The following is a 27,038-nucleotide window of genomic DNA, read 5'->3' on the forward strand; positions in this document are numbered from 1 at the left end:
CTCTGGCTTGTTCCTCCTTTATCCCCTTTCAGCAGATACATCTGAAGCGGGCTGTGGGAATATGCTTCCTTGGGGGTTATACAGTTTGAGTGAGGACCCAAGGGATGTTTTAAGTTTTGAAGAGCCATTGGTTTTCTTACATGAGATTTCTCATTTCCTTGGCAATAAAACTCAAAAATGCAGTAGACTTCTAATCCTTTTGTTTCCAGTCAGTTTCACATCTCCACAGTTTACTTAGAGATGTTTCCAGGTCTTTTTTCTCTGCTTTCTCATCTCCACTGCCTATTTCTCACTCTCAAATCAAAGACAGCTCCCTCGAGGGTATGAGCCTTGATGGAAAGGCCATACTGTAATATACTCTTTAACTTCAGATATTTGATTAGGCTATATCAAATATCACTTTTCAAATCTGTGGTCTCAAAAGACTCAGCTTTCCCATATTGAGAACTCTATATTTCTGGAGTCTTCTTCCTTTATTTTCACAATGTGGACTATTCTTTCCAGAGTTCACTTAGTTGTTATAACACCTGCCCCAACCAGCCTACATTGGTCCAAACAAGTTCATTGCTCTGCTTAAATACAAGGAAGACCACGATAAATGGGAAATAGACATATATTCAGTGAGCCACATTTCTTATCACTAAATTGCTTTCCAAAATATTCATGTCAATTTACACTTGAGCCAACAATAGGAAAGGATTTGCTTATCCACATCCTAACATGCTCTTAGTTTTATCAGGTCTTCTTTTATCTTGTTATTCTTCTTACAGATCTGCACAAAAAATATAAAGTCCCTAAGAACTAGAAAGATGTCTTCATACTCATTTCATACTCCCAGCCACACGCACACCATCTGAAATGTACTCACATATTAGTCTATTGAATATTGCTTGAATAAATGAGTGCTTGGTGGGATTCCTTATCTGTTTACAAGGAGAATTTTACTGAGTCCCAAGGAGGCACTTGCCAACGTCCTGCTACAAGACTATGGTCTCAACAGAGCTTTATCATAACCGGTCCCAAACCTCTTCAAAAGCTGTTTTTGTGATGTTAACTAGAAAAAATGGCCAATCGAATGGATTTTCCACACCCCACACAAATCATTTTGACTGAATAACTAGCCCCTCAATATGGAATAATGCACCCCTTTTGCCTCTATATCTATTTCCCAATTGGGGAAACACTTAACCTTGTGTCTTAAATGAATGGCTCCCCCTTATTTGTCAAACAAAGAAACTCAGCTATGTAAGTTTATTAATTCTCTAGGACTTTATGTCACTCTTTGACGATTCATAAATTCATTTCGTTGTACCTCTATTGGCGATGTATGCAAATGACACAAATGATGCAGTGTTAAGAGCTTAGAAAGTCAATCAGATAAATCTGGATTCAGATCCCTGCTCTACCATGTACAGTGTAATTTGAGCAAGTCAAGTCACCATTTCAAATTTCAGGTTTCTTTTATGTATAAAGGGAAATATGGTGCCTACTTCTTGAGATCTGAGTGGACATAAAGAACCAATAGAAAGCAACTGAAACATAGACATCTCGAACATTAATAAAATCCAGTAGATTTCTAGGTATGGTACCTGTCACCATTGTATCTCTAAAAGTGGAGTGAGTCATGCCCTTTCGGGAAATATGGTTCCAAGGCATTGTCCCAACCATGCCTCAGAATAACTCTATTATTCCAGGTTAGAATAAAGCACTCATATTTAGATTTTCACAGTAGCCTTATAGATGGCCATCCAAAGAAGTGTGGACTTGCTTTCAGTCTAGGTATTTAGAGTAGATTATAACAAAATGGGGATTAAAAACTTTTCCCAAGTGACGAGGCTGTCATGAGTATCACTTCAGTTAAGATACATGCCTTGCTAAGCACCACATAAGTGTCATAACATTTGAAAAGCACAGTATCATTTATAATCATGATTGTTTAATAAATAGCTATTAATTAGATTGCTAATAAATTCTATTAAATATCTATCTATAAATTTGCTGTACTATAGCAGTACTCAATTTCCTGTTTCTATTAAATAATCAAATTATTTCTCCCAGGAAAAAGATAGTAAATGAAAGCAGAAAATGCTCTAAGAACTAATATTGTTACGCATATGCATATAAAAGTAAAACGAATCATATGTACATGTGCATATTTCAATATCTCAAGCAAGATATGTATACAACATTAGTTTTATTAGGGATTAGAAGTGACAGACAAAATGTATCTTCAATAATTTACATGTTTGCAACATCCATTTTAGGTACACGGCTGTTCTGAATTTTCGTTAGTCATTTTTCCAGTCACTTGAGAGTTATTTTCTTCTCCTTCTAACTTCACAAATCCATTAATAAATTCCCAAAGTTTCCTTAAAAATATTTTTAAAAATGAGTACAATATATTAGGAAAAAGTACACTAAGCAAAAAAGCAAATTTCAAAATAAATATCTATTTTAAGAACACAGACATTTGCCCTAAAAGAGACCAGATGAGACTTGACAGAATTCCACTTTTGTTTTCAAGGAAGTCTTTAGTAGGTTTTTGGCCTTGTGTGTAGCAAAGATTGTCTAAACACATGGGTGCCTTCCCCTCCTTATGCTTTAGCATTTGACAATTAAGACTTTCATAATGCAGAATGACTAAATGTCACTAAAAGTGACTCAATGCTCAGAATAACCCCACCCAACTCCTTTGATGACAGCAAAGTCACAGGAAGCATCAGGGTCTCCCGTCACCTCACTTGGACCCCCAGAATGTGCTGCGTTTTCATCTCCTTCCTTGTGGTCACTTAACCTGCAAGTTCCATTTGCTAAGAAGAGAATCCTCAAGAAAAGCTGAACACCACTAGGGAGGCCTACGAGGGGAAAAAGAGCTACTGGACTTCTAAGTAACATGGTACGTCACCACAATCAGCATCAGATTAGGCAGCAGGGTGCAGCAGTTTTTATTAATTTATACTGTGGCTGTGGAGGGTGGATTTACTGGGAAGATAATGATGATTACATCTCAGGGCCCTTCGGTCACTTGGGCCTTTGCCAAGGCTGTGGAGGTGTCCTAACCAATTTTGTTAGACACACAGGAAAAAAGCCACAGGGACAGAGAGGAGCCAGGAGAGATGAGCTGACACTGCCATTCTGCTGTGGGTTCAGGGGGGAAGTGAGCCTGGAGAAGAAGGCAGAGACTGGCAGAGCTGCCGTTGTTTCTTGCTATGTGGCAGGAGCCCAAAATCACCAGGAGCCGACCTTTGGTGAGATGGCATCTCTGATGAAGCCTGGATTTGAACATTTTCACAGCCCCAGAACTGTAAGCTTTTAACCCAATAAAGTCCCGTTGTAAAAGCCATCCCATTTCTGGTACATTGCTCCCAACAGCTTTTAGCAAACTTAATCCATAATAGCAAGTCTAAGAAAATTGATAATATTATGTCTAAACCTAGATCGGACAATATAAATCAACCATTTCCTTTTTAAATTAAGCTTCTCAGAATAATACAAGTATGGGGTTGTTAAAAGATTTAATATCACTAAATGCCATGTAATTTTTTTTAAAGCAATCCTTTCTGATCCTTACTTTTGGAGAATCCGCCCTCCACCCTTCCACTTGTTCTGAAGAATTCATTTCTATATTATTAAATAATTTATACAGATGGAGGTTTAAATCTTGGGCTAAGCATTATTGAACACAGTAGAGGATGTAGCATGTATGTTTCACGTTAATATTCCTAAGTGTGAACACTTTAGGGATACTCTCTGGTATTGTATGATATTGTCTCTGGTTTCTAAGTACATCAGTACTTACTGCTGCAACTCTTCACTCATCTTACTGTTCTCCATGCTCTGCTTCACATTGTTTTCAATAACCTACCAAAGATTTTAGAAATCATTTGGGCATGTTTAATGGAAATAATAATAAAGGTAAACTATCACCACTTTTATAATCAGACATAGCATACAATTAATAATACAATATATAATAGAAGGATGGCATATATGTAATCAAAGAAGAATTATAACCTGTTAAGCAATGAATGCTTGGCAGGTGGATCCAAGGAATACCCTGGAAGTTGTTAGGGAAGTCAGTTTCTTTTAATTTCTTTTCATGCAATATACTCATTACAATTAAATGTTAAGTCTGGAAGGGTTAGATGAATGGTCAGCATAGCCAACCATTCAAAAATAATGTTGAAACTGTTTTCATTAATATATTAACTTACACCCACCCAGTTATAAGCTAGTATCTGTATAGCACTTCTAGCATTACGGAAAGTTAGCATTTAGAAAGAGAAGGCATGTATTCTTACTTGGTTTATGATGCAAGATAAAGAGCTCCAAGAGGAAATATTTCTATTGATACACACTGATATAAACTTACACTTATTTTCTTCTTTAAAATCCTATTTTCTGTCTCTAATTTGGAAGCCTCAAACTGAAGGAGAAATGGTTTGAAAAACAAGATAATTGGTTAAAAAAATTTGTTAACTATTTTCCCCATTTGTGAAACAAATGTATCTATAAATTCATTGCAAGCCCAGTCAAAACACCAACAGTATTATTAATGGAACTTAAAATTTCAGTCCATAGTGCAAGTGAGAATATCTGAGACAATTGTGAAAAATAAGGTTGGTCAGTAGATGGGCATAAACACTTGCTTTTTGAGATATCCAACATATTAAAAAGGATGAGAAATTAAAACAGGCTGGACGGTGTATCATTGAGAGTCCATGCTGGTGTAAATCCAACTTCAATAGTCGCTCGCTTGACTTTAGTCAAGTTATCTTACACATTTGTGGTTCTTTCCTTGCCTGACAAAGAAGGCTAATAGCAGGTATCTCTTAAGGTGGTTGAGGATTAAATGAAAAATTATTTTATAAATGTTCACAACAGTGTCTGATACATTGTAAATCCTTAATAAATGTAGGTATCTTTTTTATTTTTCTGGTTAGAAATGACCCATTTCATATACAGAACCAGACCTATTACTTAATATGATAATAAATGCAATTCCATTGTTCTCCCAGGCTTTCAGTGAAGGAGCCAAATATAAATAATATGAGAGTGATAAAGATTAATAATTATAGTAAATAATGTGAGAGGAATATAAAATCATAATAGGGAATCATCTATTTCCTAGATTCAGTTTGTTTAAAGAAGTTTTAGTTATGAAAGAAAAGCTTACATGACTTTGGTATTATATTGGGCTTGCAATATATAAAGCTATAGCTCATTCTTTTCACTGCTTAAAAACTCAAGTGCAGATTAGGTTTGGTTCTTAGAACATGATTTAATTTTTTTAAAAAAGGACAAGCTCTAAAGAAAAATATAGAAAGATATCTGAACACATTATTTTAAAGAGGAAGAGAAAGAAATCAAAATAAGTTTGAACTACCCCACTTTCTATATACTTCATAATTCTGCTTTAAAAAGATAGTGCTGAGAAAATTTATATAACTATATAACCAAGGGGAAAAATAGAATAATCACACATCATTTTATATACTCCATAGCTAGAGGTTACATTGATTCAGACTCTCCACAAATAAAAACTAGATTATGGTATATAAAATGTAGATACCTTAGCATGTCAAAAACAAGATTATAATTTTCATTTATATTGTTTGTCAACAAAATGATTAACACAAATTGTGAAAAGCATTTATGAAGGCATTTTCTACACAAACTTTAAATTTTAAGACACATAAATTGAATTGAAAGAGATCCAATTTGAACATTAACAGAACACTGCAGGATTTTTGGTAAGGTTTTACAAGATATCTCTCGTTATGCTAATTTGTTTCAAACTTTTTGAAATGAAAATATATTTGGAACAAATTTTACAATTTTATTTTACACTATTACAAAATCAAATTCAAATGTTTGCCATGGTCTTCAAGGAAAAGAACAACTCAAACAGCCAAATAAATAAATTGCTTACCTCTATGCTTTTAATGCTATTCTCAGTGATGTCTGAAATTCTGGTATGAATCAAAGTTGTTTTAATTTTTTTTTCAAGATCTTGAAGTTCATCCCATTTATTGAGTATTTCACACCTTTTCTTTTCCACCTTCTCAATAAGAGTAAGTTGATCCTCATCAATTATATTTTTCCCAGATGATTCTGGAAATATTTTTAAGAGCAAAAAATTACTGTATTAAATATCTCAGCTCTTATTTAACAGTATTATGCTTTTTAACAACCTTATATATGTTAAAATCTACTTAACTATAGAAGCAAAATACATGTAACACTAAAATACCCAAGAGCTTCAAGAAAAGTAATTGAATCCAAGAATGCAGTTTTCACTCCCTTAATTCATAGAATTAATAAGTATATATTGAGTGCCTAAATTGTGCAGACATCACAATAGGTGGAAAGGTTCAATGGAGAATTAGGACACATAGTCCTTTCCAGAGTTTATGGTCTAGCAGACCAACAAGCAACTATGAGAAAGTTATTGTAAGGGAGTAAGTAGATGGTCCAATGAAGAGACCAAGCCAGAGAGCCCCATATGGAATGGAAAGACACAAAGCTAGAGCCACATCACCAGATGGGGAGGCTTCAAGCATGGCTTTGCCAGACAGGTGTGCCAACGTGGAGAATCAAAGGGTGGGGAGGGGCAGGAGAGCCGAATTTGTCACAACCTGTAGGGTTGGAGCACTGGAGGTGGAAGAGGAAACAGAAGCAGCTCTGGGGAGGCTTTATGGCCCACGTTAAGACTTTTAAGCTGGTAACAAACACAATCAGAGGATGGAAGCACTGTCTATGGTAATGAAAGTGGGTAATACAGGGCAGGACTGGGATCAGGAAGACCCGTTAGGAAACTACTGCACGCGTTCAACCAAGAAGTGAAGAAGAGGAGCTTGGTCACATCAGGGCCCCCATGGCCTCAAGAGAAGTGGAGAAGGGCAGAAGCTATTGAGGAAATGGGAGAAACAGGGCTTGGTCATTGACTAGGTCTGGGATGTAAAGGAGAAGAAGCAATCAAAAATAACCCCAAGGTTTTAGTTTGCCTATGGGGAGGGTTGGGTTTTGTGAGAGAGAAGTAATAAATTCAAGGCAGCATAGAGGTAAAGAAGGAGCTTTGGGAACAAAAGAGTTGAATTTGAATCCCAACTTGGCCGCTTAGGACCAGCTGTGTCAGAAGTAGTTAAAGGGGAGGAGGGTGAAACTCCATGCTTTTGGTGAAACCATTCACTGAAATATAGCCAGGGAGATGCGAAGTGAAGGAGAAAGTTAGGGAACTTAGTAATGGGTATGTTGAGTTGTACCTATGGGACACTCAAACAGCCGTGTCTAGTCAGCAGTCAGAAATACACATCTCAAGCCTAAAACGAAAGGGTTTTTTCTTTTAGGGAGATAGAGATTTGGGATAAAAACATGTAGACTGAACCAAAGACATGTTAAACTCCAAAGAATATCAACATTTAAGGAAAAATGGATGGAGATGTCAAGTGTACTCACTGCTAAAGGCTACTTTGTTACTAAGCGGCACAGTTCAATACTAATTACAATAGGACAGCGGATTTTTGAGAAGGAACAATTATCCCTTTGTGGTAGAGTATCAGGAAAAAATTTAACGAGTATTATTCAAATCTAAAAGTGAAATAATATGCAGGAACTTAATCAGCAATGTTTTATGGTCAGCACTTTTCATATTTCAGGAGTAATGCTGAGAACTAGAACAGTGGGGACATAGGGGGGATGTTTTGTAGCAAATAAGACCCGATAGGGTGCATTCCAGGGAGTGCTGTGTTCTTCCCTGGGAAGGCTGGCCCCATTGGAACTCACTGTCCGCGGAGCGCTGTGTTCCTTCCCGAGAAGGCTGGCCAGTTCCTCAGGAATTGACACAGTACTCTCAAGTTGGCATGTATAGTATCGAGGTCATTGATCATGAGCTCAATAAAAAGGACAGTCCTTGTCAGGCCAGTTGAAGTTCAACCCTGGGAGTGGGTGCTCTGCACAGGTGTTGTTTTCAGTCAAGACTCTGGTATTGGCTGCTGATTCGCGACTTCCCAGCCATGAGCTAGATGTTGGTGAGATTGTTAAAAGTGCTCTATTTTTCTCTCATTTTGTGACTGTTCAATATTGATTTAATCTTTTGACTGATAATGCTATTCTTCTTTCTCACTCTAATTGTCAGTATAGACTTAAACTAGATAATTTTTAAAAACTTTATTTATATTGCATCCAATCGGGACTCTGACTGGCTGTGGGCCAGGTAAGTTGGTGTGTCACCTGGTATGGTGAGCTTGTATCTATACGTAAGTATATTGTAAGGGATTGTGATATGGCAGTTGGACCCCTGTTTATGAAAAATCCTTTGCTTATTTTGTATTCTTTCAATTATTAACAAAGGTTCACTAATTAGATATATGCATATAGATAGATATAGATATAGATATAGATATAGATATAGATATAGATATAGATATAGATATAGATATAGATATAGATATAGATATAGATGGAGAGAGAGAGCATCCAGTCGGGACTCTCACTGGATGTGGGCCGGGACAGTTGCTGTGTCCCCTGGTCTGATGAGATTATACTATATGTATGTACAACATAAAGCATTATGATGCAGCAGTTGGAACTCTGCTTATAGACAATTCTTTGCTTATTTTATATTCTACCAATTATTAACAGAAGTTTAATAAAATAAATAAATATATGACTGTGTATTGCTTTCTCATGCTTGAGTTAATCAAGTCATCATAACAATCTATATACATTTATATATTTAGCAAAACATTTTATTTAGCAGAACAGATGGAAAAAAGCAGCTGGAAATATTGATATTTGATTGTTGATAATTGATGGCAAATAGTAAACTAAATGGAAGCCAATGATGTCCTTCAACTTTCCCAAGTTTGGAAGAAGGGAAAACTTTGCAGGGAAGTTTATAAATTCCGGGGAATTAGTTAAGCAAATACACAATTAACCAGCTGAGAGGATGGAAGCACTGAGAGTTAAGCTTCCGCACACTTTCTTTCTAAGCTGAGGGAGCCCTCCTGAAACAATTCTCTGAAGTCAAAGAAGGCAAAGAGGAACGCAAGGCTGAGTGACCAGCTGTCAGATCTTTTCCACATAAAGAGCTTGTGCGGTGAGGAAGACTGAGGAGTCAAAATGGTTCAAATTCCACATAAAACCTGGGAGAAGAGGGCTCAGAGGAGACATTTTGGAAAAGAATAAAGGAAGGGGGAGGAGCAGTCAGAAAAAGTCAATGAGAATCAAGTGTTAAGAAAAGTTCACGAAGTTCTAGAAAGTACCTTTCAGTTTTTTATTTTTTATATTACTCTCTGCCAGTTTATTCTGATAGGAATCAGAAATAAAAGCCACCAAAAATTGTGGGCTTGTTTTAAGAGACATCAAGGAAGCAGATGACCAGAAAACTGGGGTCCCAGTCCACAACCCATGTGAGAGGAACCCTATAAAAATGAGCAAGATGGGCACAGGAAGAGAGGCATCCAGGCAACCTCCAAGTCCTGAGAAGGGATAAAAGAACTACAGAGCCAGCCTGGGACAGAGAAGTGGCCAGGGACCTCAGCAAACAAGAAGCCCTCGCAGGGACTGCCAGCAAGGTAAATAGTAGGAAGGAAAGACAAAACCAGCTGAAGGATAGAAGATCCAAATACTCTGGCAAGATCTTCGAGGTCAACTTGTGCTTAGGACTGAAAACAAATTAGATCTGCATGAGCATATCCTAAAAGATGCTGAGGAAAAAAACTTCATTCTAGTATGAGTTAGTGTCGATGAAATTTGGAGGGAAAATGGAATTCAACTGTGTCATCATGGAAACCTTAAAGAATCATGAGCAAGATACTTAGTTGAACATATTTTGATTATTTAATCATGCTTTAAATTGTATATCTAATTTGAGATAAGTTTAGTATCCATTTAAAGCATAAATAGTCACCAAATGCAATCAATTTCCCTTGAAATGTGTATTCTTCTTCACAAATAATCGTAATAATAAGAACCAATAAACTTAGTGGCTTCAGCGGGCCAGGATTATCACACTAGACCTTTACAACAAACCTAGGAGGGAAGCACTATCATCATTCCCAATGAAAAGATGAGCAGTTGAGACTAAAGAAGTTTAAATAACAAAGCTCAGGGTCACGACTGATCATAAGGGACTCGATACTTGTCACAGATCCTTGGTGGACACTGGGCATATCCTTCACCAAGTACTGGTCATGATCGGGGAGAGTGCTGAAATGGACAGAGGCCACAAAGGATGGCAAGGGGAGAGCATCCAAATTTGGAGAGCCTTAGAGATTCATTGTCATCTGTAAAAGTTTACTTCTTTGGGCGAGGTATAAAAATTGCCTGGTTATAAAAACCAGAATGGATGGCGTCTTGGATGCTGTTACCCTGGTAACAACAAGAGGTCAACAGCTCCACTTCCTCGATCTTATCCCATGTACACATGCTGAACAAGTGTTCTCCAAATCCTCCGCTCAATCCCTTGACATATTTAAGACACTTCCTTCAGCACAAACAATGTTCAGTCCTTCAGCTTTTCCTCCTGGGATCTAATTTCCATATTTGCATCATTTGGTCCAGTTTTCTTGGCATCTATTTTAAGGATCTTGATCGAAATGATGCAAATCTCTCTATATATGGCCCTGAACTAATTCAATGTTCCACTATCTTAGAGAATAATGCAATATTGTGCATGTTATATCTGGAGATGGAGAAAATGAACAGCCAGAGGTAGCCAGAGTAGAAACTGTGGTTGGAGTTATAACCCTAAAAGGAGCAGATCAACTGTGCCCTTGTGTCTTTAAAGTATTTTGTTCAAATGACTTCAGATGCAATGATAACTTACCTGATTTCTAAAGACCTTGATGGGGGAAATGAATGAATAAAATCTAACCACCTCTCTGAAAAACCCTTCCAAATAACAAATGGCAGGAGGTCAGGTACCCCAGGGCCAGCTTTAAAGATTCTTCACACAAAAATCACGGCAAAACCCAAGTCAGAGAAGCATCATCACACAATCACTTGCCTGATTTCTTCTTAGAGGATTGCAGCAGTAAGCGCTCCCTCTCTAATTCATTTCTGAGCCTACAATTTGACAATAGAAAAAACAGTGAAATAGTTGAACCCCACTTGTAACTTTTTTCTTTTGCCTATTTTATACTACAAGTATTTTGTAAAAAGTGAGAGATGAACAACAAAGATTATTTGAAGATGTATATGAAAGCAGAGTCTCAGTCAATCCAGCTAAAAAAAAAAAGGAAAAAGAAATTAAGAAGATTACAGAAATCACTAGTTAAAGGAGTCAGTTAATTTAAAATAAATGATTTCCTTTCATGTTTATTGATATTATTTGGGGGCTTGAATTTCTAAGAAAGAAGAAGGCAAAGAAAGTAGCATTTTACACTCTGAGACAAGCAACAAACTGAGGAAGCATGTGTACATTGAAACACATAATCCATCTGTCCCATGCATTCTGATTCCATCCCATAGATAAAAATTTACAAATTTCACTATGCTTCAACCAAAAATAAAATACAAGACATTTTTGAAAAGAAAGAAAAATGATCTTGTAATCTCCTTGTAGTCTCTTTCTGGTTCAAAATAAACTACAGACTTTATTATTTCTAATAGACTTAAAGAGGGATATAATAAGATATGGTATATAGTGAGAGAAGCGCTATTATTTGATTAAAATCAATCACCACCACACAAGACTTCATGTCACAAAGTGTACCTGATTTCCTAATTCAAGAGAATCCTTTTTTGTCAGTGTAGCAAATTCTGTTTTTACATAATTGGTGTTCTTTTCCTTGTTTGCTCTTACCTGTAGAGGACAGCTGTTCAGTTTGGAGAGTGGGAAAGTCCTGTGCCCTTCAACTTTCTTTTCTTCTACACGTTTCTAAATTTCCCTTTCTTGCTTCATTTTCCCTTTACTGTTTGGTTCCAAAGGTTACTGCCCACTTCCTTTAACCCTCTTCTCCTCCATAGCTTTATGATTTCAGAATTGTCTGTTTCTATAATCATTTTAAGTCCCTTCCCTGAGTATGTGCTCTGATGCAGCTGCCAGGATGTTTTGCAGCATTCTCACTGAGGGGTTCTCTCTCTCCAGCAAAAATCTAGAGGAAAATCTTAGATCTCCCACTAACTCCACTCCTCTCCCTTCCATGCACTCCCGCCCTCCCCCCAAGCTGCCCTTGTTCTCACAAACACCAGCAGCAGGAGCACAGAGAAAGTTCCAATGGCACTTGATGCTTATTTTTCTATCTACAGGTATTTTGAACTTTGGAAGTGTTCTGTCTTCTAGTTACCCTTGGGTCATTTTTGTTTTTGTAATTTTGTTTTCTTGAGGATATTTTGGATGTTTCGGATTTACATGGCCTGCATTACTTTGCCTTGATCTTTTTTTTCAATCCTTCACAATCAATGTGCCTTATCCAATTGCCATTTAATTCCAGAAGACTATCCAAAGAGGTTACAAGATTTTTTTAAGTTAAAAGAAATAGTATGGAGGGAAGTGGATGTGGCTCAACTGATAGAGCATCTGCCTATGATATAGGAAGTCCAGGGGTCGAACCCAGGGCCTCCTGCCCATGTGGTGAGCTGGCCCATGTGCAGTTCTGATGCACACAAGGAGCGTCGTGCCACACAGGGGTGTCCCCCATGTAGGGGAGCCCATGTGCAAGGAGTGCACCCCACAAGAGAGCTGTCCCATCCAAAAAGCACGGCCCACCCTGGAATGGCACCGCTCACACGGAGAGCTGAAGCAGCAAGATGACACAACAAAGAGAGACACGGATTCCTGTGATACCTGACGAGAATCCAAGTGGACACAGAAGAACACACAGCGAATGGGCACAAGAGGGCAGACAATGGGGAGAGGGAAGGGGAGGGAAATAAATAAATAAAATGTTTTTTAAAAATATAGCATGGAATTCATAAAAGGTGCTTTGGCTCCGCAGCCCTCTCACCTATCAGTCCATGTTTAGGAAACCATCAAAGAAGAGATGAGATCCCTTCCCAGAATCCTCTAGAAACTCCCCCCATAGAAACACCAGCTGTAATAGAATACCCTACTCCATGTGGAAGAGGCCAGAGGATGCTAGTGATAAAGGTGGCACAACACATCCAACAGTGCAGGAAAAAACATGGTAGGTCTATGTGTGTCGCATGGTTTTAAGAGCCTGTAAAATGAACGTAATCCAAACAGAGGTCCGATCAGACCTGTAACACCTTACTTGTCATTACGCTCCAGGGCTGCTTTGATGGCGCTCACCAGCACCCTCAAGTCTTCCTTGGCCTGATGTACAGCCCTGGTGTTCCGGGGCCTCCTCTCCAGCCCTTTGGCTTCATCCAGCAAAGTCTAGGCGGGATGAGGCACGTAAAGGGTGAGACAAACAAGCAGAAGTGCAAGGGGACTTTCCTGCTCTGCAGTATTCAAGGTGTCCTAGTTTAAAATAAAATTCTAGTAGAATCACAGAGGAGGGATGACTCCAGGGAGGGAGGACTATTGCAAGAGGAGTGGTTAGTCAACTGAAGTTCTGATTAAAACTTTTTTTTTCAATATTTTAAGGTTTTATTTTCCTAAGAATTTTTTTAACGGTGGGGTAGCTTCATTGTCAGTTTTTAGAAGAGAGGGGTTTTGCTGAATAATGTGCTTTGGGTAAATTATTATCAGCACTGCAACTGTTTCTTCTAAACCAGTGAGAAAAAAAATATTATTAATTCAGTCACTATACATAGATAGAAAGCAATAAATGTGGTGCAGTAATGATATCTGACCATTAGTGTCATGGATACTGCCATGTTCTATAGAAAGAATCATGTGCTCTGTTAGTTTGTAAAATTTTTTTCATTTTTATATTTGATGAAAGTAAAAATAAAAAAGAATATGGAGTTTGGTTTTGTGAGATATAAATACGATTAAGTATTTTTACTCTTCATTTTTTTTTTATTAATAAGGAGATCCTGACTATGTCATTTAACTAATCTGTGTTCATCTGTGTATCTTTCTGAACTCTAGAGGAACAAATGAATTAGCAGTTGGAATTACAGGAGATAAAAGTGCCTGAACCGAGATTTTTACAAGTAATGCTTCCATAACTTGTTGAGCTGCCTTTCTCTATTATCTTTTTTTAATTTGAAAGAAAGTTTGAAGGGAAAAAAAAGTAAGGAGCAAGCTAGACCCTCAACTGGAGATTTTTCTTATTCCTGTAAAACAAAAAGCTTGTTTTTCTGCTGGATAGGCTCAAAACAAAAATGATGATGCACATGTTTGATTCTGGATGGAGAAGGACCTTAGCTACCTCTTTGTAGTTTGGTGATTTTGTCATCTACGAAGTAAGAAACTATGCTTCCTCATTTATCAGATAGGAGTTTTAAATGTAATTGGATACAAAATGTCAAGTCATTTTAGCTACAGTATTATGCTGTCTTGGGTTTTCTAACTGGTAAATATATTCCCACAGGATCGTTTTTCTCATTAGAATAGGCACATGGGTAACCTGGAGGGAACACCTGGGAAGTTGTCACCCATTAAATGTTTTTGCTTGCTAAACTCATTGCAAAAGAGCCCTAAGGACAGCAAATGAACAATGATTTAAAGTAATCACTGACATAGCACTATGTATATTCCAAACCACTCAAGTCAACTATATAACTATAACTACATATATATGTATATATAGTATAGTAACTATATGTATATTACCATATATATGGTTCCTTTAATATACACATATTCTCTATATTTATATTATACACTGAATCATGCCATGTTACTCATTGCTATTTAAATGCTGGGGTTTTATCTTTGAAGCTTTGCAATTCTGGAAATTTCCCATATCTGAAACTGACCCATGAGACGATTATAAGAGGACCTATGAGTTCTTCTGAGTCATCCTGAGGTTTGAAACTCAACCTCTACTGCCTCTGCCAGAAAACAGTCATAGCACACCATCTTTAAGAAGAGAACAAGAATGTTCTTCCATGAACTAGAACAAATGCATGTCACTAGTACAAGTTGTTAATAATAGGGTGATATGGGTAAATACAACTAATGCAAACTATGGACTATAATTAATAGTAATATTGTAATCTTCTCCCATCAATTGTAACAAAGGTACCACACCGATGCTAAGTATCAGTAAAGGGAGTACACAGTTTTAAGGAGTAAAGGAATTTTCTTTTTGGAGCAGTGAAAATGTTCCAAAATTGATTGTGGCAATGAATGCGCAACTCTGTGATTATACTCAGAGCCAATGTACACTTTGGATGGATTGTATGATATGCAAATAAAATTAAAAAAAAAAAAAGAAGAGACTCAGGCTTCCACTATGGTAGAAGCCCTCTTATCTAAGGCAATGTTCACTTTTAAAAAGCTGAAATTGTTCTAAAAATATTTGTGGTAATGAATGCACAACACTGTGATCATACTAAAAGCCATTGATTGCACACTTTGGATGGATTTACAGTATGTGACTATATTTCAAAAAAACTGCTTTTTAAAAAGCTGGCCAAACCTGGAAATGGTTTAAAAATGCCAACCTAACTTACACACACATATTAATCAATATATTTTGACTTAAAGCCTATATACAGACAGACATGAAAAGGAGCTAAGGAAATAGATCACATCAACCAGGGAGAAAGTGAAGAAAGAGACGAGGGCCAATTCTGAGCAACCCCACAGTTCAAGGAATGGGTTTCAGAAGGATAATCCAGCAGACACATCTGGGAATTTGTGGCTGGGGCAGAGGCAAAAAATAAGACGTGGTCATTCCTCACTCCCCTTACTTCCACCATGAGCAGAAGAAAAGTTATTTACCAGTAAGTACTTAAGCTAGTATACAGCCCATCCCTAGTGAAAGTTTCAGCGATTCTAAATTATTGAGGCACAAGTAAGTTGTTCTTAGATTCAGTATGCTTTCTGCTGCTCATGGAATATGAAGAAATAAATAGGCTCTATCTAAGTATATCCATGAATGGTTGTTACCTTATACTGTGCTGTAGGCTGAGAGTTCAGAAGGATTGCCAGGTAGAGTTCATATTCATTCTGTAGCAAAAAGAAAAATTCCATTGGAAAAGTGTTATAACACTATCAAGGCTCTTCTGCATGTGTGTAAAGAATATGAAGGTTAAGGATGTCGAGTTAAATTATTTCAAAAATATATAAATGTATATTTATAAATAGACAGAAAATATAAATTTATATATATAAAGGTATTGAACAGTATTAACAATAAAATGTATAAACTCTCACTATCTTCTAAGCTTATTTCCATGTTATTGATCAAATTATAGTAGTAACATAAAATACCTTGACACACACACAACAAATGACCTTGCACATGGAGAGATCAGCGGATTTGAGCTGCCAGATATAAGAATTCCACCAATGAATACCTTCACCAGAAAACAGTTTACTGTATGGCCATTTTTGAGTAGTGCTTGTCATTATGGGCATAGAGAAAAGCAGGATCTTTTTTTTTTTTACGAGAAAGAACATGAATGCAATCCCCCCACTACCACAAATTATGCCATCAAGTTTCCCACATTTGAGGAAACCAAAAGGGTCAGCACATCCAGAGCACAATGGATAAGCCTTGCCCTAGGAAAACCTTCTCCTGATCATGGTACCTTCCCTAGTAGGTTAATTATAGAAGCAGGGTCTTTTAAGGAATGTAATTTCAAACTCAGCTTTCTCATGCACGTCACTTTAATCATGAAATCACAGCAAACCATCCTGTTTCCATATCATTCATCAAGGAGTTACGTAAAATTATATGTTTATATGTTGCTTATGTACAATTTATAAAAGTTATACACATATATATAGTTTATATACATGTATATATAGTAGAAAACACGAGATCAAGGAATGAGTTAACTGCATTTTTTTCCATTGGCCCATTTATGGTTTGTGAGACTGGCTTTAGGCAGGTGACTTCCACCCCTTTTGAGTTAGTATCCTTGTCTGCAGACTGGAGTTCATATACTTGGCAGATTTTCTATGAGGATTGAGATAACATATGTAAAACATATTGCATGGTTTTTCCATCGTCATGTTGGAGATGTGCGTTTCTATTACCTTCACTTCTTTCAAGATGTCACCAAATATTAAAGAGCTATTGCAAATATCTTCAAAGACCTCTCCAAAGACCTGCAGTCTGTTGAGTTGCTGAGGGTCACATGTGCATATTTTCTGGAGCTTCTGCAGGGAGGGGAAGGTGGGTACAGAATTAGCCCATCTCAGGATTTCTTGACTTTCCTTTCAGAACAGAACTTCTCAAGATGAGAAATAAAATTATCAGATAACTTTAGAAATTTTTATCAAATTACACAATGCCCGAGCCTTGGCAGAGTGAAGGGAAAAACCAATGGGACTCTGATTCTATATCACCAAGTGCTGTGAGCTGTGGCCATCCCTTGACTTTGGTCAACTGAGTTTTTTTTTTCTTTATTCATTTTCTTACATCCTGCTAAATGCTAAATGATTCACTCTTCTACCTCTACAATCTTACCAAGATCCTTCCTCTTTTCCATCATTCACCTCAGCCAGAAATCTTACCGAGGTTTGGCGATTTCACATACAGGTTATTTCTTTTTCTTTCCTGGATTCTTTCCCTTAAAATACATCTCCAATTGGTATGTATAGTACTGCTCAAAGCCCCCAGTCAGTTCGTGTAGCACTTAATCATACTATATTGCCTTATACGGAGATCTGTGACTCTTAGGAATACATGTGTAATCAATTTATTTATTAAAAATTGACTCCAATTTACCAGTTTTCATACTTAGCCTTCTTTTATTTCAGCTTAAATGTTCGCATCTACTGATGATGTCATACATCCTAAGCAACTTACAGCCTTGTTACATTCTCCTTGGAAAGGTAAATGATGTGTCTAAGGATAAACTCGGTCTGAAGTATTTATGCTCCTTGACCTCAACAGCCAATCTTGGTATTATTACAAAATGCCCTTCCTTACCTCCTCCAACTTCTTTTCATGGCATACTGCTGCTTTGCTTCCAGTGAAATCATTGTTCAGAAGATCTTGCTTCGCAAGAACATCTTTTTGGAAGTGCAAGAACTTCTTATACCTGTCAGTTTTAGTTATTCCGGCTAAATATGAGGTAATATACTGGTACTCATCTTTCCCCGGGGGAGACATAATGCACTGCCTACTGGACTCCATCAGCTTGTACTTGAGAACTTTCATCTCTGGCAATCTTAACTCTTCTTTCCTACGCCCTTCAGGAGGATGCACACTCACTTTCTCTTTCTGTTGTTTCAGAACTTCCTCTGGAAAGGAATCCTCTGTTGACATGTAAGTGTAAGAAAGAGGTGCCTTAGGATGGAGATACCTGAACAGCGGCGTGTTCTTGCCATCATTTGGAACCAGAGCAGTGTGGATGGTAAAATTAGCCAAAGCATCTTTCATCTTTGCAATCTTCTTGTCGGAATATTTTTTCACTTCGGGGATTTTTTCACTCGTGGGTCTATTGGCATTAGGCCAGTGATAAATGATTGTTTCAGGAGGCCTATAGAGCTTATTGGGATTAAGGTGTCCAGAGATATAAACGCCAACATCATCTCTGTGGTCCTTTTGAAGCTTATTTAGAAGTTTGGTGAGATTGCATAAAGTCTTCACACCTGGCGTTTCACAGTGCTTCCATTTTAGGTAAACTGTTGAGAAAAGAACACAAAACCATAAAACGGCACTGTAAGTTCCACAGTAAAATATCTATATGCATATGCTGGACTCGCATATTCTGTACCCAAAGAAGGGGTCTACACATGAAGAAAGGAAAACCGTCCCTGATCTGGCCTGTAAAAGTCAAAAGAACTTGTGCCAGGTCTCAGGTCAAAGGCATGGCTGTGATTATTGAGCACACAAGAGGAACGTAATGTATGGTTCTAAACAGAAAATCTAGGGTCCTGCAAAACAATAAGGAAGCAAATGTTTTTTTGTTTTTTTTTTAATTTAACAGAGTGATTTCTTGCAATATTAGCAAAAGTTCTAGAAGAAAGATTTAAAAATGTAATAATTCTTAATGATGAGGTTTAAAGGCTCTTCAATACATTTCACATGACATGTTGGGAATATTGTTTGGTGTTTTTGAGAAAGGGCCATTTTGAAACAGGGAGATAGATAAAAAAGGGTTTGGGGTGATTTTAGGGTTTTTTCCTCCCTTAGTATTAAAATTTCTCAGGTTCTGTAGACACGGCAGAGGCCCCTGGAGATGAGCCGTTGGCCTAATAGTCTACAGCTGGCCTTGTGGAACAAGCAGAGCAGCTGAGCCCAGAGAGAAATGAGCCCCTGGAGAATGATGAGACTTATCCCAGCCTATGGCTCATTTTGGAAGAAACTGGGATCACGGAGTCTTAAGAGGAACCCAGGAAGCCTGAACCCTGGCAGACAGCAGCAGTCATCTTGCCTCAACATATGACAACAGACTCTGGTGAGGGAAGTAACTTACTCTTTATGGCCTGGTAACAGCAAGCTTCTACCCCAAATAAATACTCTTTACAAAAGCCAACAAATTTCTGGTATTTTGCATCAGCACCCCTTTGGCTGACCATATAACATAACACAGTTATGGGAGTGAAACCTCATCATATTTGCAGTAGAGGGGATTATGCAGAGTATGTGTATCAGGGAGGAAGAGAAACTTGGGGCTAACCCAGAAGTCTGCCTACTGCATGGCCATTGCCAAGCCTGGACTCCAGCCGCCTCTTGAAAATGAAGTAAGGCTTTCCCACCTATGTCTACTGACATGGTCAACCTTGTAGCAAATACTCCTAGCAGTGGAATTTTCAAGAATTCCTTCTATTGATTAGTTTAGTAAAGAAATGACTTATGTAATGTTAAAATTACTACTAGAACAATTTATTGAGACAAATAGTCATTATAATTCATCAAAAGAATTAACACTCAATGAAAGTTGAGTATTATACCAAAGCTTTGGAATTTGGGAGAAGGAGATGATTTAATTGTTCTGCTGTTCTTTGTTGATTTTATTTTCAAAAAGGATTTGAAAGCGCCAGCCAATTAATTAGCACAAGCATTTTCCTACTTAGAATAAATTTTCCTTTGATTGCAATAAGACTTGCTTCACTGGACTCAGTGAATATGGATTCATTTCTATCTGCCAAGGTCTTGTAATAGAAATGGTCTTAATATAACACGGATCCCATCCTGGCGATGAACATTTTAATTAGTTTCCTAACTGAAACATCGTTTTTTGCTACCTAAACCTGACAGCAAAAACAACAACAACAACACAGTTTAATATATAATAATTCATTGGAAAATTCAGTCTTTACAAAATGATCTGAAAACAAATATTACTTTAGTTTAACCAAACTGACTTTTTAAATATGCTATTGGCATCAAATCATGTCCCCCACAAAAGATGTGTTCAAATCTTAGTTTACATTCCTGTGGGTGCGAACCCATTTATAAATAGAATCTTTAAAGACGTTATTATTAATTGAGGTGTGGAATCATTTGCAAATAAGATCTTTGAAGATCCTTTTAGTTAGGGTGGGCTTTAATCCACATGACTGCAGGCCTTATAAAGAGAAGAAATTTGGATACAGTCAGTCAATGGAAGTCAGAACTCAGAAGAAGCCAAAAGCCAGTGGAAACAAGAGCCAAAGACACACTAGAGATCATGTGACAGAGGCAGAGATGCAAGGCAAGCAAGGAACCCAACCAGCAACTGCAGCGAGTCAACATGGTGAACACAACTGACTCTGGGAGAAAGCATGCCCTGTCAAGACCTTGATGTTGGAATTCCAGACTCCAAAACCATGAGACAATATATTCCCCTTGTTTCAGCCAACCCATTGCGTGATGTTTGTCATAGCAGCCCTCACAAACTAAAACAATATGAATTAATAAAGACATAGTCATAGGCTCTTGAACTAGCTTTGAATTAATCTCTCAAACATTGCTAACCTCCAACATATTTTAAACATAGTTTGCTATTAGTAAGTCTTTTTCAGGATAATAGCAGCAGTTCTTTAATATCAAAATTAATACAAATCACTGCTCCACATTATCTCATTCCTGGGAACCCCAGAATCCATAGAGAGTCTTGCTGGTCTCTTTCTAGAACATTCTTATTCCCCCTTTTGCTTGCCCTCTGTCTCCCCTCAAACCCTCCATATGACCAGGACATCATAGGGTTAACAAACATCCTAATAATGTATTAGTGACAAGAGCTACAGAGAACGGAGAAGACAGATCTGGTCCCATAGACTCCTGGGATCCAACAAGGAGGCCAGGAGCTACACTTGGCTCCTGTGATCCTTATTTCCCTGGGTCTCTACTTTTATATTGTGTTCCCATACAGAGAACTAATTTTAATATCTTAGATGGAGCATCCTCCCAAGTCTGGGCAGGCCCCTTTCCCTCTGGCCGTTTTGTTGTTCCCTATCTTGAGAATCTTTTAAAACTATCCCAAGTTTGCCCTCTTCTTTCCTCTCCTGAACCACTCAGAAAGAATCAACTGTGGGTAGTGGATGTAGCTCAAGTGATTGGGCTTCCACCTACCATATGGGAGGACCCAGGTTCAATCCCTGGGATCTCCTGGTTAAAAAAAAATAAAAAGATGTGCCAATGTGGTGATCCAGTGCCCACGCAGTGAGCCGAGTGACCATGCACTGAGCCAGAACCTGCACAAATGAGTCACGCACCAAGATGATGACACAACAAAAGAAAGACAAAGGAGAGAGTCAAGGTAAGGCACAGCGGAGACCAGGAACTGAGGTGGTGCAAGTGACAGGGAACCTCTCTTCACATCATAGTTCCCTAGGATTGAATCCTGGTGAATCCTAGAGGAGAAAAAACAAGAGAAAGCAAAAAGAGGAATAGATACAGAAGATCCCACAGCAAATGGACACTGACAGCAAGAGTGGGGGAAGAAGAGGGGAAGAAAAAAAAAATCAACTGTGTGTATTGTACCTATGGACACATCTGTCTACTCCTGTCATACTCTTTTGCAAATTATTTTTAAATATCCTTGAGGGAAGGGACTATATTTTATTCGCATTAGCACCTTCAGAAAAAAGATACAGAATAATGGGTTTGTTTAATGAATCAGTGTGGAAAAAATTAACATTTTTAGGATTGTAAATAATGATTTAAAAATATTGTTGGGAAGAGGATGTGGTTCAAGTAGTTGTGCACCTACCTACCACATGGAAGGTCCCAGGTTTGATTCCCAGTGCCTCCTGGGAAGCAAGAAGAGAAATAAGACAATGGGCTAATGTGACAGGGTGGTGCAGCAAGCTGATGCCACAGGATGACATGGCAAGATGACATAATGAGGAGACACAACAATGAAACACAACGAGAGGCACAGTGGGCAGGGAGCGGAGGTGGCTCAAGTCATTGGGCCCCTCTATCCCACGTGGGAGGTCCTGAGTTTGGTTCCCAGTGCCTCCTAAAAAAAAAAGATGAGCAGACACAGAGAGCACACAAGGAATAGACACAGAGAGCAGATAGTGAGCATGAACAATGAGGGGGTGGCAGAAATAAAATAGATAAAATGATAAAATAAGTCTAAAATATATATATATATATTTTATATATATTTTATATATATATAGTGCCACACTGTGCTACATTCCTCGGGGAATTAAAAAGGAATGCTCTACCATCAGGGTCCTTAAAATCTAGTAGGGAATAAGACATGAACACTTGTGATAGAAGGAGCAGCTGAATACCATGAAAGTGCTGTGAGAAAGAAAAAAAATAAGCTTTTACATTAATTATCTTTGTTAAATTGGTGACATGCGGCAGGCAGAATAATGCATGTTATGTTCATGGCAAAGGGAGTCTGCAGATTTAATTACGGTTACAGAATTTACAATGAGGAGATTAGTCTGGATTATCCAAGTGGGCTTAATCTAATCACACACACCATTAAAATCAGAATTTTCTTTGGCTACAGTCAGATACACAATGGAGCATAAGGGAAAGAGAACAACGATTAGCAAAGGGAGACTCAACAGCTGCTGCTGGGTCTGAGGCATGGGGCCCAACAGAGAAGGAGCAGAACAGGACACAGCTGTTCTGGACAGCTCCCAGGCAGCAAGGAAATGGGGGCCTCAGTCCTACAACCACAAGGAACTGGTTTCCATCAACCACCTGAATGAGCTTGGTAACATCCATTCCCACAGCCCCGCCAACACCTTGATTTCAGCCTTGTGATACCCCAGGCAGAGTCCAGCAGAGCCTGCTCAGACTTTGGACCAGTGGAATTGTGAGATAATCAATTTGTCATGGCATTCTTAGCAATAAAAAACTGATACATTGGGATAACAAATGGAATGAAGGTTAAGTTGTACCTGAGAAGTGGAGTGGTGGAGGTGGTAAAGGAGGGGGCAGGGGAAGCTAGTGTCCAGCAGAAGGTGTGATAAAGAAGTTAAATGCAAGGGTCAATTCAGTAAGAGCAGGTGTATCAATGACCACCTGGAGCACATCACCCTCCACCCCCCAGGAATGCCTAAGCCAAATGGAGGACAGCAGTGACGTCTCCCAATGTTAAGGGAGAGAATGGCTTAAGTTTACTTACTTGCATATTTAAGAACAAGATGATCTCCAAACACTGGGGGACTTCTTATAATATTACTACCGGGATCTCAGCTCCGATAACAAGGAACACTGTGCATGCATTTCACCTGATTGACTTGATAGAAATTTTTTTGGCAGCTCATTTTCCCATCCATTTTTCATTAATTTACAAAATATGTATGTATTAAGGAATAGCAACATAACATGAGGCATTTTCCTATTCCCAACCAGCAAGTTGTCCTTTAGGCATGCTAAAACATCATAACTTAAACCCTATAAGTTAAAAAAATATATCCTATAAGTTAATTCTGGAAAATTAAGTACTGTTAATAGAAATGTCATAAGGCAAAAATGGGCTCAGATGCTCCATCCCTCTACCCTACTATGACAGTTTGAAGCTTTTCTGTGACTCCCAGAGAAGATCATGTTCTGGGAGTCTATTCATGTGGATATGGGACCCTTTTGATTGGACAGAATTCAGTTGGGGGTCTTTGATTGGCGTACTTCAGGGAAATGTGACTCAAGGTGGATCTCAAGTCTTGCTGGAGCACTTATAAATGGGAGAAACATATAGAGGAAAAAAAAACCACAGAGAATGATTGCCACTAGTTTTACCCTGCCATGGGAGAGAAGACTCCAGAATCACCTACAGCCACAGAAAGACAGAGCAACCCTGAGAGGTGGAGAGAGAGCCGGAGGCTGGAAGCCCAAAGCTGAAGAGGCATAGCCTGGGGAGAGACCAGCCATATGCCTGATCACCCACAGATGAGCTCTGTGAGAAAGTGAGCTGGAGGAGAAGGGAGACCGGCCGCCATTTTGCCTTGCCATGTGGCAGGAGTCCAGGATCTGCGAACCGCTGATTTTGGTGAGAAATCATCTCTGATGATGCCCTGATCTGGACATTTTCACAGCCTTGGAACTATAAGAGTTTACCCTAATAAATTCCCATGATAAAAGCCAACCCATTTCTGGTATTTTGCGTTGGCATCTTACACAAACTAAAACATCTACCCTCTGACCCTGACCCCTACTCTCACATAATGTTACCCAAAAGAATGCCATGAACACTCCTATGACACATACAGAAACAATTTTTGGGGGTGCAAAACTCTCTGCATAATTAGCAAAGCATAGACTGAAATAGACCTTGTCATGCAGGAGAAACCAAACCATGTAGCAGTAGAAACAAACACTGGAAGTGCTAGATGGCACAGCCAGAATTTCATTCCTAGCTTGGAGATCACTTGCCCAGGGACTAGACAGACATTATCCTTTACATTATTTATAAAGAACAGGCTTTGTTTACACAATTAATAGGTTGAGTAATTGCTTAAAGAATAGAAGAAATATTAAAAAGAACTTGCAAAGACAAATAGTCTTCAAGTGCCCATCATTCCAAGAATTCATTTGCACTTAAAGTCTGATAATCTGCTTTACTTGTTCACTTAGGCAGGCTCCTAAGTACATCTATTAGGCAATTCTTCTTGCACCTAGCACCAATCAGTAAATCAGCATTCACACGTCAGCAACACATAACTGGCTTGAAACACCCTGTGAGGCACTTGAGGAAAAGTTCAGAAATAGGGTCACTGTTGTGGATTGAATAAAACAATCCACAAAGCCATGTTTAAGTGTCCAAGCCCCCTGCCTGGTGGGTGTGAGCTCACGGATGCCAGACTGAATCAGGGTGAGGCTCAGTCCATAAAACTGCAGTCCTTATAAGATGAGAAATCTGGACATAGGAGCAGGAGTGAAGTGGAGACATGAGGCAACAGTGGGCCATGTGACAGAGTCATAGAGCACGTTATGGAGCACCAAGAAGCCATCACCAGGACAGTACTGACTTCAGAGAAAGCGCCACCTGCCAACACCTTGATGTGGGATTTCCAGCCTCCAAAACAGTGAGACAGTGGATTCCTGTTGTTTCAGCCAACCAGTCTGTGGTATTTGTTATGGCATCCTAGGGAAACTGAGGCAGTCACCTTCAAGATAGAGCTCATTGTGCGTAGATGGAGCTCAAGGGGTTGAGCGCCTGCTTCCCACGTTTAAGACCCTGAGTTCGATCCCCTGACCTCCTAAAAAAAAAACAAATGAAAAAAACAACTCTCATTGGGAAGTGGCTGTAGCTCAGTGGTTGAGCACCTACTTCTCCTATGGAAGGTCCTGGGTTCAATCTCTGCTACCTCAAAAAAAAAAAAAAAGGTTAGGGAAGTGGATGTGGCTCCTGTCTACCATATGGAGGGTCCTGGGTTTGGTTCCCAGGGCCTCCTGGTGAAGGCGAGCTGGCCCAAGCAGCCAGGTGCCTGGTTCAACAAGATGACACAAGAAAAAAGAGACCCAGAGGAGAGACAGTGAGAAACACAACAAACCAAGGAGCTGAGATGGCTCGAGAGCAACTGAGCGCCTCTCTCCAACGTCAGGAGGTCCCGGGGTTGACTCCCAGTGCCTCCTAAAGAGAAGATGAAGAGACAAGCAGGCACAGGAGAACGCACAGCAAAAGAACACAGAGCGCAGACAGCTAGGGCAAGCAGTATGGGGGAGAACAAGCAAATAAATATTTTAAAAGAAAGACATAACTCATAATCTTGTTGAGGAAAAAATAAAAGAAAATTTCATTGAGTAATTATATTTGGAGTTCTAAGTATTTCTTGTATATTAACTAGTTTAATGCTCTCAAAGGCTCAGGATATCAGCATTGCTATTATCCTCAGGTTACTGATGAACACACTGAGAAATAGGTGGTATAAATAGGTTGCCTATGGCCAAATAGTAGCTGGCTCCAGCCCCTGTGCCCTCCACCTGCCCACTAACCAATGCACGGAGGCAGTACTACATACATTTCAAAGTAATAAATAAACTTTCTTTTAAAATATTTTAAATTCAGACTCTTTCATTCCATCCACAAAGCTTTCTCTCAATCCAAAATGCATCTGAATCAGTCATCCTGTTCATATGTAATCGACGCGTGGTAGAAAAAAGCAATGGATTTAAATCCCCCCAGAACTTCCATTTAGCGACGCATTCTGTGCATGATAAATAGGGATGTTTTGTAGTTTGTGGTGTTTTAGTAAGAATCACAGAACGGCCACATGCCATAGAAGATTTCCCAACGTCTAGATTTTTTGAAAGAACCCTCTGAACTAGCATCTAGAAATCTTCCCTGAAAAGGCTCACCCATCCTCCTTCTTCCAGAGAAAACACGCACCCACACACGCATTCGCCCTACCTCTTTATTTTGCGTGTCATGAGATTTTCTAAGAAGGCAACAACACACAAACCTAAATTCTGGTGATCCTGTACCCGATTTGATTTTTCAAACCCGGTTCAGAGGAGCTAGGTTCCTAGGCAATCAAACATCAAACAAACACCAAAAGCCAAAGACAAAACTCTCAGTGTGTACTCACACTCAGGCTCCAGACCTCCAGCCATTGCCTCCCGCCCTGGCAGCCACCTTGGCGGAGGCTGTTGAGT

General features: G+C 38.7%; 1 protein-coding gene and 1 non-coding gene across 5 annotated transcripts; both read right to left on the reverse strand.

Moving 5' to 3' along the window:
- Positions 1 to 2,177: 2,177 nt before the first annotated feature.
- C28H6orf118 (chromosome 28 C6orf118 homolog) lies at positions 2,178 to 27,038 on the reverse strand. Of its 4 annotated transcripts, none has more exons than XM_071212525.1 (11): positions 26,972 to 27,031; positions 24,932 to 25,750; positions 17,970 to 18,667; positions 17,072 to 17,194; positions 15,977 to 16,036; positions 13,221 to 13,345; positions 11,012 to 11,070; positions 5,933 to 6,114; positions 4,373 to 4,426; positions 3,800 to 3,861; positions 2,178 to 2,369 (listed from the first exon to the last, which is right to left on the reverse strand). In XM_071212525.1, the coding sequence occupies exons 2-11, from the start codon at positions 24,972 to 24,974 to the stop codon at positions 2,261 to 2,263; spliced, it is 1,515 nt and encodes a 504-aa protein (XP_071068626.1). In that variant the 5' UTR covers positions 24,975 to 25,750; positions 26,972 to 27,031; the 3' UTR covers positions 2,178 to 2,260. The 4 variants fall into 4 exon arrangements, with proteins under 4 accessions (XP_071068626.1, XP_071068627.1, XP_004465976.1 ...); XM_071212526.1 differs by having other exon boundaries at positions 25,005 to 25,750; positions 26,972 to 27,009; XM_004465919.3 differs by lacking the exon at positions 24,932 to 25,750 and having other exon boundaries at positions 26,972 to 27,038.
- LOC111765946 (U1 spliceosomal RNA) lies at positions 16,477 to 16,641 on the reverse strand. The gene has a single exon (XR_002798143.2). It is a non-coding gene; the product is annotated as a U1 spliceosomal RNA (small nuclear RNA).

Source organism: Dasypus novemcinctus, chromosome 28, assembly GCF_030445035.2.
Source record: "Dasypus novemcinctus isolate mDasNov1 chromosome 28, mDasNov1.1.hap2, whole genome shotgun sequence".
Taxonomy (NCBI): Eukaryota; Metazoa; Chordata; class Mammalia; order Cingulata; family Dasypodidae; genus Dasypus; species Dasypus novemcinctus.